This window comes from Cyprinus carpio, chromosome B17, assembly GCF_018340385.1.
Source record: "Cyprinus carpio isolate SPL01 chromosome B17, ASM1834038v1, whole genome shotgun sequence".
NCBI classification, from domain to species: Eukaryota; Metazoa; Chordata; class Actinopteri; order Cypriniformes; family Cyprinidae; genus Cyprinus; species Cyprinus carpio.
In genome coordinates, this window is record NC_056613.1 from 13,718,936 (window position 1) to 13,732,293 (window position 13,358).

The window sequence follows — 13,358 nt, forward strand, 5'->3', positions numbered from 1 at the left end:
ATAAGCAAATTAGCATTACCATTATGCCCATGGTAAACTTAAATCTAAATGTTATTCTTAAGAGGGCATCTTACCCTATACTTCACAGACATGTCTTATTTCATGTTTATCTTGATTTTTATAGCCCCATATGCCTTGTGGTAATGCAATGAAATCGATCAGTACGCCTAACCAATGTAATTATATGACAAGGACAATAAAATTGAGAAAAAAAAGATGCACTTTTTCTTTATAATACAAAAATCTTGTTTAGTTTTTCAACATCACCACAGGACCATTATTTACATTTAGGCTTTATATGCCATAATAAAAGTTAAAGAGTATCAAAGACGTAAGTCCCTACGTCTGTTCAGGAGTGAGTATTTTTGTGCAGCTAATGTTTGGAGGTAAGAGCATATATACATCTACTGATTGACATAATTTAATAAATATAAAGATGAATACATTTGATAGAAGGCAGACTTTTTAAATTCATCTTCTTTTTCTTTCATCAGATCGCCCAGTTCAGCAGGCAGTCTGCATATTGCAGTCAGCACACGTCGGACTTGCTGTTTGTTCTGTGTGTGCGTGTGTTTCTCTGTTTGAAAGAAGGACGGGGGTGTATGGAAAGCTCATACACAAGACTAGAGAGAATCAGAGTGAGGGAAAGAGAAAGGACAGAAAGCAGAAGGATCCATCTCAGAATTAACAAAGAGAACAGCTGAATGATCATTCATTCTTCTGTAGAGAGGTGAGTGCATGACATCTCTGTTATGTGTGAATTAAATAGAGAAGCAGATGACTTTAACGTCTCTGTGCGAACGCAAAAACCAGGTCAGAAGAGCAGGTCAATGCACTTGTCTTGCATCTTTGTCTGAGTGGTCTGTGTGGCTAGTTTGCGTATATGCCACATCCTGTTGATCCATTTCATGATGGAATGAGCTTTTCATCTTTTTCAATCAAAGCTTGACTACTGTGGTTCCGATCTCACTGTCATGCTGTTTTTCCAGATATTTAATAACTAGTGTGATTTGAAGACAGATCTCAAAAGTGTCAGTGTGAGTAGCTGCATTTTGTTGGTGTGGCAGATTCTGTTGTTTTCATTAATGTACAAGTGCCAGTGCACCCTTTTAAATGTTTGTTTTTGGGTTGCCATGCAACAAAAGTGAGTGGAAAAGGAAATTGATGCAAAGATAGATGCGGCTGTACTCTAAAAGCATGCAGTGATTGACCAAACTGTTGAAACGTACGCCCACACCCCTCTCACAGATACCTTTGAAGGTGATATTGTCAACCAATTAGATGATGAAAACACTCCACAGACTTGTTAAAAAATATTGGGTTCATGGATTAAAAATAGCTACTTTTTATAGCATCACATCATTCGCAGGGTCTCTTTTGTCCTTGTCTCCTGAAACAGACATCAGCTCGCTCTCTCAGCTCCCAGACGTCTGGCTCCCTGTCTACGTATAATATCCGCAAACTGTTTCAAAACATATCCCGTTCACACAGCACAACCACACAATTGCGTCAAAAGATGATGTTCAGAGACTAGCACCTGTGGCTCATAGTGCTAGAACCATTTCAGATGTACCACAAAAGATGCAACCGTCCAGGTTACCGTCTCTTAGCAACAGCGGTCCATTCACCTCCACTGTGCTGGTTGCCAGGAATGACGATCTTTCTTAGAGCTCAAAGGAGAGAGTCATCGGCTAACAAGACATGCATATACGCACTCTTCCTCTTTTAGATCTATCAGACTGCGAATCCAGGAAGGCATTTCTGACGACGGATATCTGAGGGGATTTAAATCAAAGGATGGAATGAGTTTAACTGAAATTTTACTCTTTTCCCCAGGTCTTCGCCGGTGGTTTCAAGCTTAGCATCTTCCTGAAGAGCTACAAGTCGACAAAGACGTGATGCACACTCCAGTGTCCATGCTGATGGGGGTTGTGTTCGCTCCCTTGGGCCTTGTGCTGGTGTTCACTGCAGCGATCACACCGCAGTGGAGGGAGGGACAGGCGCGGTTGGGTGCGGCAGGGCGTGCCGGAGCAACGGAGCTCCTCCTACTTCGTTCGGATGGCCTGTGGGAGAGCTGCCTGCAGGTGGTGCACTCCGAAGTCAAAGAGTGCTGGCCCGTGTCGGGGTCCTACCAGCGGGATGCTCGGGTTCGAATGGTCCAGGGGATGGTGCTGTCGTCTCTTTTCCTGTGCGGTGCTGGGATTGTCCTCGCCAGCGTGGGTGTCCGCTGCTGGACTGATATCCCACTTAGGAGCGTAGCGGCAGCTGGTGGCCTGTTGGTGGCGCTGGCGGGTGTGCTTAGTCTCGCTGCGTTAGGAGTGTACACTCATAATCTTTCAAAGCTGGGGATCGAGGTGGATTCAACCGTATCAGAGACGCAAGGACTCAATGTACACAAGCCACCCCGACTAACGTTACACCCAGCTGGGTCGCTTTATTTCGGGTGGGTGGGAGCTTGGGTACAGGTGCTGGGAGGGGCCGCGCTGCTTTTTGGGTTTAAAAGCATGAAGTGTTCTTCCTGCCGTAAGCAGAGACTCAAAGACAGTGCAGAGATGTATGAGGTAAACTGTTAGATGAAGCAAACGTTCCTGAGAGGTGAAGAGACTCTTATGGTGTTTAAACATTGGCATATGGCTCAATGTAGTGCATCTGTAGTGTTTATGAATTGGACAAATAAGACATGGCAAATGATACACATGATGTTTCTAAAGAGAACTATATTAAAATATGTAGGAAACTGCTAACAGAAGCCTTAAGGCCTGTTCACACCAAGAATTATACTATAAAGAACTCTTTATTAGCATTCATACCAACAAAGTCAGGTTAATTCTGATTGCAATGTTTTTGTCATTAATCTTTCTGAAAGCGATTTCAATGACATCGCTCCTCTGTGTCGTTATTATCATTATTGCTGTGGTTAAAACCAGTTTTAAAACTTTATATAGTTATCATCCTTGGTGTGAACAGGAGGTTGGTTCACACAGAATGCATTTTTGCTTTCTTCTGCGATTTATCATTTTTTCTGTATTCTATTATTCTATTCATATACAGTATTTATTTACTGTTTTGTTTTTGTCAACTTTTAGAAACACTACTCGATACATTGCATTCCTTTTTACTCCCATGCGGCGATGCGCCTCATTTGAACGCAAAGATGTGTTCTGTGTGAACGGTCCCTCAGCTGATAAGACATAGATTGTAGCCTATAAGTTGTATATTTCGTGGCAGATTTTACTGTTGATCATGACAGTACTGTAATATTTTTTCCAAAGTTGTCGTAAAATGAAAGCAATGTACTAGTGTCACAAGGCTGTTGGAATTTGTGGCTTTTCCCGCTAGTGCGTGAAATATTTGTCTTGTGTCATTTCTTTCAAGCCTATGGCTGGTAAGCATTTACTTGTAATATATAGATCTGTAAGTAATTACTATCTTTACTTGATAAATTTTTACTTTGTAAATATATGTAGTTATTGTATGTAATACTATATGTGTTAGACTACTGATTAAATGTTTCAAAGCATTTTTTCCTGCTGCCCCTGCTATGTGAAAAGTAAGACTGCTTGTAATAAGCCTATATCATCACACCTGCACAAATCTATTGACTTGTCATAATTACTAATAATGATTTTACGCAAAACAACTTGTTTGGGTAAATACACAGCAACCGGACCTGTACATTCCCACATCACAAAGAGATGAGGTCAGAAAATGTAATTAGTTTAAATAAAAATCTTTTTTTAAGACAATCAGATATTCTACTTGAAAATTGAAATTGAAAATGTTTTTTCAAAACTATTTAATAAGTATTTAACCCAATTTCAGTGGAACAGGTGTTGTGAGATTGGCTTTGGCTCTGCATAAACATACAGCAAATGACAAATATCATTCAAATCTCATGTTTCTATTTCTTCTTTCTTTTTTCATAACTCTGTTTATATCGTATAAAGAAAAATTAACAGTAACATAAAATAAATTATTACATTGTGGGACCTTTTCCTTTCTCTACAGGAGCATGAAGACACAAAAACACCCAAGTCATTTAACACTCACTGCTCTCTTTCTAGAAATAAGTTTGTCGGTTTAGGACAAAAATGTCTGAGTTTATAACCAGTTTTTGCCTTGGATAAATAATAAAAAAAAAAAAACACTATTTGGCTGGTGACATTTTAAAACAGAAAAAAAGAGAGTAAAGCCTCAGAAGCAATAATATATATATATTATATATATATATAATATATATATATATATATATATATATATATATATATATATATATATATATATATATATATATATATACACAGCCATTTTATGCATGATTATAGACTGTTGGTATAAAAACACAAAAAGACTCAAAGGAACAGGTGACGAGTGTGAAATACCTCATGACCAAAACACATGGCGCCACTGTGTGGCAATTCTGGGGAAATGACCATTGCTGGGCTTTTAATACAAACTATGTACAGTGAGGTATATATTTTTTCTCTCTCAGGAAATATAATTATAACATATTTTCAGGATCTGCACTGCCATAAAATTTCTACATAATAAAAAACATACATTCTTATAAAAGCATACTTTCTTGTCTATCATGTCTGAACATACCAGAAACATTCATAAAATATTTCTGACATATTTAGGGAAACCTTACACACATACCTGACGTAAAAACAAACATGCATCATATTAATATAATTAATCTAAAATATATATATTTAAAATTACATACATCAGTATATAATCAACATCCTTTAGCAAGTGCCTAAAGTAAGATTTGTTCTTTTGCCAGCACCAGGCAGTTCATCATAAATTCAGTGATAGTTTTTAGTGAATGAACAGCAGAAGTATGAAGTAGTTTTGAAAAGCTTACTTCTGGTAAAAGAGCCAGTGCTCTGGCCCAGATGGCTGCAAGTCAGATCCATATATTTATCCCAGCATTGCACTTTCATTTCTTGTTTTGTTATGTTTTAATAGAGTACAGGAAGGAAACGGTTGTCATATGTAAAAATAGTTCTCTGTAGTTTTGTCTGTAACTGTGGTATGTGTTTGCATCGGCACCTGTGCCTCTGTAGACGTGGAGCCTCTGTCATCAGATGTCTCTGCATCTACCAACTGTTCTCCATCACTCAGATTCAGTGTGCTTGCCTCGTCTTTGGTCTTGGACACTGTGTCTATGCTTGGCGAGTCTGTGTGTTTGTACTGTCTCTCAATGTCCTGCAGCAGCTCTTCATTTAACTTCTTCCACTGACGGAAGTTCTGTGGTGAGAACACAGAGTCCTCCAGGATCTTGTCAATCAGGTGAAGCTCTGCTTCCTTCGCCTAGAAAACACCAGCAGCCAATGAGAAATGAAGAGAGCGCTGTGTGCATGAGCTACTCTACACTACCAGTTAAAAGTTATAATGTTTTTGAAAGAGGTCTCTAATCTTCAGCAAGACTGCATTTATTTGATCAAAACTACAGTAAAAACAGTAATGTTTTGAAACTGTATTGTTTTGTATATGACTAGTACTATACTCTAACCTGTCCATCTTTAATGATTGACAGGAGTAGGAAATAATAATAACCACAGTTTCTGTTGGGTTGTTAGTGTGTGTGTGTGTGTGTGTGTGTGTGTGTGTGCGTAAACGTATGTCTTACCTTAAGTGTGCTCTGGAGGGCACGGAGTATGTGTATCTTCTCATTGATAACAGGGTTTTTGTTGCGTTTGATGAAGGATTTACGTAGCTGGTCGTGAGTCGTCGGCTGATTCTGACCAGTCAGAGACACTCCTCCTTTCTTCAGGCTATGAAACATTTCATCCATCTCATCTACTTTTCCTGAGAGCCACAGAGAGATTTTGCTTGTTTAGTGAAAGTATTTTTTTTTATTAAAGAACTCATTTTAGCTTTGAAAGGGCTATAAGGATATAAAGATTTAAAGAGGCTTATAAAATTTACAATGATCCTTTACCTGCGATTTTACTGCCCCCTGCATGTGAAATGGTTATTGGCTCTGACTTCCTGTTCTGCTTTCCCTTTGCTCGAGGAAGTGTGTTCGATTGTGTTTGAGTTTTCTATGACAAAATAAAGAAGAAACTCTTTTAAACATTCTATGTTCTATAGGAAATGTACAAAGCCAATTTCCTCATTTGGATAATGGAAAAATGTATAATTCTGTTTATTGTAAAATTCTGTATTTATTGCAGATGATCCAAGCAGCCCTTTTCCACAAAATAAAGGTTGAAGTGGCAATGTTCTATACTACATTTGAAACGTTTATTACTTTTATTCCGCAAGGACCTATTAAATTGATCAAAAGTGACAGTAAGGACATTTAAAATTACACATCAAAAAAGTATCACAGTTGTCACAAAAACTGTTTACAACACTGATAATATTAAGAAATTTTTTTTGAGCACTAAATCAGCTTATTAAAATGATTTCTGAAGGATCATGTGACACTGAAGACTGGCATAAGGGCTGCTAAAAATCCAGATTTGCCAACACAGAATTAAATGACATTTTATATATTAAATCATAATATAATATATTAATATACAAAACAATTATTTTAATTATAAAATATTATATTTCACAAAAGTATTGTTTTACTGTATTGATTAAACCCAAAAATAATACAGTCATACAGGTTTGGAACTACATGAGTGTTTGTGCACGTGTGTCTGTTTTCCCTCACTGTATTGACTTTCTTCCGATGGGAGAGTGGTGAACGTGATGATTCCTCCTCAGATTCAGTTTCACTGTAACATTCTGACAACAAAAACATTTTACATTGAAAAAGTAGTACGTAAACAGCATACATTCCATGAAAAATGTGTTAAAACATATAATGCAGTAACGAGGCATAATAAATCAATTTCTGTTGGACTGCTGATTTTCATGCATGTCCGATAATTGACAAAAATGTAAAGAGGTTCTCATGTAGCATTTTATCAGTCAAAACTGATACTGTAGAACAGATTTTATTTGGCACAGAACTTGGAGGTGTCACAGAACCCCCTTAACTAAGCAGTGTAAAGACGCCAGCTATTAAAAATAACTGAATGTGAATGTGTTGTTTTCCTACCTTCTTCACTGTCTGGCTGATTTTGAACAAATTTCTTATGTTTCTGAATGGCTGTGATTAAGCAGTTAATCCATCTGTTGAGACAGAGAGAGAGAGAGAAAGAGAGTTCAGAGATTTCTCACCAGTTTCCCATTTGCACTCCAGGTGATTTGTATGGTGTTGTATTAGGTGAAGGCCAGTAGGGGGCAGAGGTGACCTGAGAGATCCTGAATGTGTATGTGTACTGTAGTACAGAGCAATAATAGACAGGTAAACATGAGGTTAAATGCTTTGGCGTTTACACAATCTCCAGTGCCACAGGCCGACCGACACTGTTGCTCTGTATGTCTGACTCTAAGCGTCTGCTGACTCACTGCTTTACTGCAGCTCCTCAAGTGCTGCTCAAGAGGTCAAAGCATTTAGAGTTCAGAGCTTTTCATAATGAGGCTAAGATCGACTAGTGCAACCTGGCAACAGAATATCTAGACAATTGTGCCTGAAAATAATGGACCTAAATGGCATGAAACTCATTAGAAGAGACAAACTGAGCCACCTGATACTGGTCTAATATTATTGTTTGTCAAATGAGTGGGGGAATGATACATGATAGTTAACATAACTGCCCAGGGTTCTCTCCTGAAATCATATCATCAGCTCTTTTTTTAGAGGTAACAAGCACCTGAGTTCCACTGGTCATGGGACAAATCATGAAGTGTAAAAAAGAGCTCCAATCTGTAGTGCTATTACATAACCTGCTCCACTCCAAATTACTGCAGAGGCGCCATGCAGTGGCTGTTGAATTATCTGACCAACACTAAAAAAAAATATTTTCACAAAAATATATTCTTAAATAACAAATACAAGCATTTCCAGTTTACAAGCCTTTACTAACCATTACAATAATGGTTCTCAACTAGTTGGCCAGTCACACTAGGGGGCTTCAGCAAGCTTCCAGTGAGCCCAAATAAGTCTTAAAATTATTTAAAGGTGGTAGTTCACCCAGAAATTCTGTCATTAATACCTCAAGTCGTTCCAAACCCATAACATCTTCGTTCATCTTCAGAACACAAATTAAGATATTTTTGATGAAATCTGAGAGCTTTCTGACCCTCCATAGACAGAAACGCAACTGACATGTTCGAGGGCCAGAAAGGTAGTAAAGACATTGTTAAAATAGTCCATGTGACATCAGTGGTTCAACCTTAATTTTATGATGCTACAAGAAAACTTTTTGTGTGCAAAGAAAACAAAAATAATGACTTCATTCAACAATTTTTTCTCTTCCGTGTCAGTCTTTCACACATTTATGAAAGTACCACAACGCATTCTTGTAGTTTCATAAAATTACGGTTGAACCACTGATGTCACATGGACTATTTTAACAATTTCCTTACTACCTTTCTGGCCCTTGAACGTGTCAGTTGCATTGCTGTCTATGTAGACTAGAGTCAGAAAGCTCTCAGATTTGTTCTCTGACAACATAGCGAACAAAAAAATTATAGTTATTTTTCGAATGCTGTTTTGGACAAAAGAGGGACTTGGAGTCAAAAAGGTTGAGAACCACAGCATTAGAGGCACCAAAAGAGAATGGGAAAAAACAATCTGGTTCTCAAAACATCCTCCTTTTCCTTTCACTCTGTTTTCATGAAAAATTCTACTGTCCCACAGAATATTTATCAACCATTATTTAAAGGAGCTTTTTAAATAATTAGATGAAGCCGTTTGCTTGCTACCAAAATATTTATTTTACAAATGTTATTTTCCATAAAATAAAGATATTCAAAAGATAGTGTAAAAATAAACTCAGCTGTCAGTATATGCAATTTATCCTTAACTCTCCCACACAATATTTACACTATTTGTGACCCGTGAATCGCTTATAGTTAGCTATGCACATTAAACTTTTAAAAAGTACCTTCACATCACACACTCCAACTTTAAAAATACAATGTCATTGCATCTAACAAATCTATTTAAATTCAAAGGTCAAAGCACAATCATTTGCACATGAAGAGAAACTGCAGGTGCGCAGCAAGATCTAATCATTGTGACATTTCGCTACTCAATGATTTTTACAAAATGCTCTTTAAGCTATGAAATCATGAATGACTGTCATTTGTATGCAGCTGTAGAGAAAATGCTTGTTTATATGCAGTCACACTCACTTGCTCATGTCGGTTACATTATCAGCAGCGAAGAAAAAATTCTGGAAGCGCTGATGGCACATTTGAAATACACTAGAAGATAAAGAGAAAGAGTGAGAAAGAGATCAGATGATAATACCTATTAATCTTAGGGCAGAGGCTTTAGCAGCTTAATGAAAAAACAAAAACTCATTAGTCATTATGGTGGCAGGTTGTGCTGTTCGGTGTCTGTGGACTGCGGGGGAAGATCTGAGGAATGCAAAGTGTAATTCTGTTATTCACACATCTCCGGCTAACTGCCCTCCTGCGTCTGATACTCTCACAGCCAACCACAAACACAGAGTCTGAGGAGACCGACGACTTCTGTTTCTTTATGACAGTGTGAACACAAACAATCACGCTGAATGGGGTTTAATGTCGTTCAGTCAACAGATCCTCTTGCCTTCAAATTTTACTTAGCTGCAAATAATAAATGGGTAACCAAATCCAGCATGTTCTATGTAGTGCAGGAGATACTCACTACTTCCTCTTGTGTTCTCCTGCGCTCTCTATACTGTAGCTGCCGATCTTGATTAAGCCCTCCGCCTTCTCCTCCTGCACAAATATAGGGCTTCAATAATTATTTTAAATATATCTACATTCCCAGAATTTGTAAAGAGACAGAGATACACAGATTTTAGAATTATGGCTGACTCTTATGTTAGGGACAAATGGCCGATATTAAAAATCAACACTATTTTGTCTCTGTAAGTTAAAGGAACAGTCCACCCCAAAATAAACATTCTGTCATAATTTCTATTATTTTCTCACCATCATGTTGTTCCAGACCTGTATGACTTTCTTTTTTCTGGGGAACATGAAATTTGATAATTTGAAGAATGCTTGTAAACATAGTTTTCTGTTGACTTCCACTGTGTGGACAAAAAATACTATGGAAGTCAATAGGTACCAAAACCTTTTTTTTTTTTTTTTTTTTTTTTTTTACCAACAACAGAAAATGACAGAATTTAAATTTTTGGATGGACTTACCTTTAAAAAATGACTCTTGAAAATCCAGAAATGCAAAAAGTTAATTTAGGCATCACAACATATAATGTACAGTATTAAGAATGGATATTCATTTCAAAATTGGTTAGAGATTATATTTTACAGTTATTGTTTCTTACAGAAATGAAAATCTTAAAAAAAAGATTAACTATAAATGAGCATTAGATGATGAAAAAGGTCTAAACATAAAAATAGGAGAAAATAAAATACAATTAAATATCCAATAAATAAAAAAAACAAAAAAACAATATCATCCGTCCAATATGCTACCAATACATTTTGCATCTGTAGTACAGATGAAAATGCTTTCAAGAAGGGTTTCTTTCAGTTTTACAAAAATTCTTATTATAATAATTGACACTTGTAATTGGTTACACAGATTGGCTCTTTATAAACATGTACATTTACATCTAAACTGAACCTCTTTGCAAATAAACTTGTACTAACCTGTTGGCTGGTATACCAATACAGTGTAGGACCTTTCAGGACGAACCAAAATCTCTGCCATTTCTGAGTCATGAAGACGTTTGTTTCTTTTCTCTTTTTCCAGAGCCATCCGTCACAGTCTGGGCGGCCGAGTTCACGACAGGACACCCTCCTCCGGCTCAGCGCTGTCCGTGTTCCTAGTGTTCATATGAATCAGGGTAGTGTCATTATTTTGCAATGGATGATAAAAGATGTCCTAGAAAAAGTAGTGAATGAACAAATCCATGCCTGACCTTTAGTAGAGCTCTTTTTGTTCTCCTTTTCCTCCTGCGGTAAAAAGAAACGTATAATTACTTTGAGATCACAGGGTTTAAAGAACACCTTCTGCTGATTTCATCAGAGTTGCCACATTAGAAACACTTTATACTTAGATGCCCCAACAGATGCTTTTCAGTGACTCATGGCACACTTAAATTTATCATGCTCAAGGGCGACAAATCATCATAGTATCTCTCCAAAATGGACCTTATTTGACTATGGAAAAGTGCAATGAGTTGTATGTTATACCAAATTAATGCTTATAAATGTAATAAATCTTTTTTGTTCTTACTCTTAGTCCTGCCATGTCAGGACAGGAGCTTGTGCTGGCTCGGCTGAGCTCTGAGCTTTGTGGGGACGGACTCCTTTCTGCAGATGAACCGATTTCCAAACTTTTTCGACTTGCACGCAGAGAATCTACAAAAGTGAAGATAGATTTAAAAAATTTTATAGAGCCTATAAGATGAAATTGGAGCTGTAAATGTCTGTAAGCTAAACAACAAATCTATATGCTCAGCAACAAAGAATACTAAAGAAACTATGGCCGATGAAAAGACCGATATTTTATGCTGTTTAGTGCTAGATTAGCTGTAAAGTCGTGTTGTTGACTAATGAACAATATTTCTTCTTTCTTCAGAACATAATTGGGCCAATAATATATTTATATATGTCTTCAATGTTTTCTGTAAAGGCCTCTGTGACTCTTACCTGCCCCTGGCTTTAAGGTGTTTGGCTGATGTTCTTTAGAGCTTTGTTCACTAGAGAGCAATGATTTCTCCCGTCTGAAATGATGTGTGCCGTCTGATGCTGATCTGTGATACATAAACACACACACATATTACACTATATAAAAGCATGTAACAATAAAAAAATAATTGAAAAACACAGTCAGCTAAGTGGCCCTTTGCAGCGCTACATATACAGAAGCAGCTTTAATGCTATGAAAACTGACCTAAACACACACATACTATAGTTCATATTCAAATACATTCAACCATGCTATATACACACAGAGACCTGAGATAGCGGATCCCTTGCATGTCCTCACTGTAGCTCATCGAAAACAGTTATGAAACAAGAATTTAGTTTATGAAACACAGACAGAGAAATGGAGACTTTCACTTCTTATACACAGTAAGTTTACTGTAAAAAAGTAAAATAATGGAAAGCACAGACTCAAGGCTTAGCATTATGTCTATCTCAGAGAGGCAGACAAAACTATCCTATTCTATCCTACCATATTGTAAAGCCTCTAACTACTATAATATCTTCACCTCAATGATGTTTTAACAACAAACACTAAATGAGCGACAAGAAATGCCTCTACAGAGCCTGAAAATCAGAAAAAGCAATATAGTGATTATAGGAGTGTCTGAGGATATTCAGTGGAGCTGAACTCACCTGAAGGACAGAGAGCGGACTGAAGCTGCCACCCGGCCCAAAAGAGAATATCTGTTTTTCTCTTCCTCTTCTTCCTCTTCCTCCTCTCTCTGAAAGTAAGAAATCGGTGAGACTGATGAGATGTTTGGATAAACTCAATATATATTTTTTTGTGGCGACACATTTAAGGTGTGTGTCAATGAGTTTATGAGCACATTTTCATGCCTTGTGAATGGTCGTGGTGAGTTTGTGGCAAGTTTAAGTACTTTTATGTGTCTTTTTCCAGTAAGACTGTGTGCCTGTGTTTGGGTTTATTAAGCAGTACTTGCTTAAAGAGCAACACATCATGCCTCGATCTAAAGAAATTCAAGAATTGATGAGAAAGATTTTGACATGTATCAATCTGGAGAGGGTTCTAAAGCCATTTCTAAGGCTTTAGGACTCCAGCGAACCACGGTCAGAGAGCCATTATCCACAAATAGAGGAAACTTGGAACAGTGGTGAACCTTCCCAGGAGTGGCCAGCCTAACAAAATTACTCCAGGAGTGTAATGATGACTCATCCAGGAGGTCATAAAAGAACCCAGAACAACATCTAAAGAACCGCATGCCTCACTTGCCTCAATTAAGGTCAGTGTTCATGATTCAACAATAAGAAAGACTCGGTAAAAACAGCATCCATAGGAGAGCTCCAAGGCAAAAGCCATTGCTGACCAAAAAGAACACAACAGCTTGTCTCACATTTGCAAAAAAATATCTTGATTATCCCCAAGACTTTTGGGCAAATATTCTGTGGACTGATGCAACAAAAGTTAAACTTTTTGGAAGGTGTGTGTCCCACTGCATCTGGCATAAAACCAACACAGCATTTCATAAAAAGAACATCATACCAACAGTAAAATATGGTGGTGGTAGTGTGATGGTCTGGGGCTGCTTTGCAGCTTCAGGACCTGGACGACTTGCCATAATTGATGGAACCATGAATTCTGCACTCTATCA

The 13,358-nt window shown here is 37.5% G+C and overlaps 2 protein-coding genes across 2 annotated transcripts in view; one reads left to right on the forward strand and one right to left on the reverse strand.

The window, feature by feature from the left end:
* Nucleotides 1-323: 323 nt before the first annotated feature.
* cldn23l (claudin 23-like) lies at nucleotides 324-3,402 on the forward strand. The gene is made up of 3 exons (XM_019097638.2): nucleotides 324-386; nucleotides 495-730; nucleotides 1,837-3,402. Exon 3 carries the CDS (start codon nucleotides 1,899-1,901, stop codon nucleotides 2,571-2,573), a length of 675 nt encoding a protein of 224 aa, XP_018953183.1. The 5' UTR covers nucleotides 324-386; nucleotides 495-730; nucleotides 1,837-1,898; the 3' UTR covers nucleotides 2,574-3,402.
* Nucleotides 3,403-4,418: 1,016 nt separating this feature from the next.
* LOC109082803 (CNK3/IPCEF1 fusion protein-like) overlaps nucleotides 4,419-13,358 on the reverse strand; it is a 31,277-nt gene continuing 22,337 nt past the window's right edge. Inside the window, exons 10-21 of the mRNA XM_042742389.1 lie at nucleotides 12,382-12,470; nucleotides 11,689-11,792; nucleotides 11,273-11,397; nucleotides 10,956-10,989; nucleotides 10,684-10,859; nucleotides 9,710-9,783; nucleotides 9,211-9,282; nucleotides 7,067-7,140; nucleotides 6,677-6,750; nucleotides 5,951-6,053; nucleotides 5,639-5,817; nucleotides 4,419-5,319 (exon numbers count right to left, since the gene is read on the reverse strand). Of these exons, the coding sequence (XP_042598323.1) occupies nucleotides 4,996-5,319; nucleotides 5,639-5,817; nucleotides 5,951-6,053; nucleotides 6,677-6,750; nucleotides 7,067-7,140; nucleotides 9,211-9,282; nucleotides 9,710-9,783; nucleotides 10,684-10,859; nucleotides 10,956-10,989; nucleotides 11,273-11,397; nucleotides 11,689-11,792; nucleotides 12,382-12,470 (1,428 nt within the window). The 3' untranslated portion in view covers nucleotides 4,419-4,995. The remainder of the gene's footprint in view (nucleotides 5,320-5,638; nucleotides 5,818-5,950; nucleotides 6,054-6,676; nucleotides 6,751-7,066; nucleotides 7,141-9,210; nucleotides 9,283-9,709; nucleotides 9,784-10,683; nucleotides 10,860-10,955; nucleotides 10,990-11,272; nucleotides 11,398-11,688; nucleotides 11,793-12,381; nucleotides 12,471-13,358) is intronic.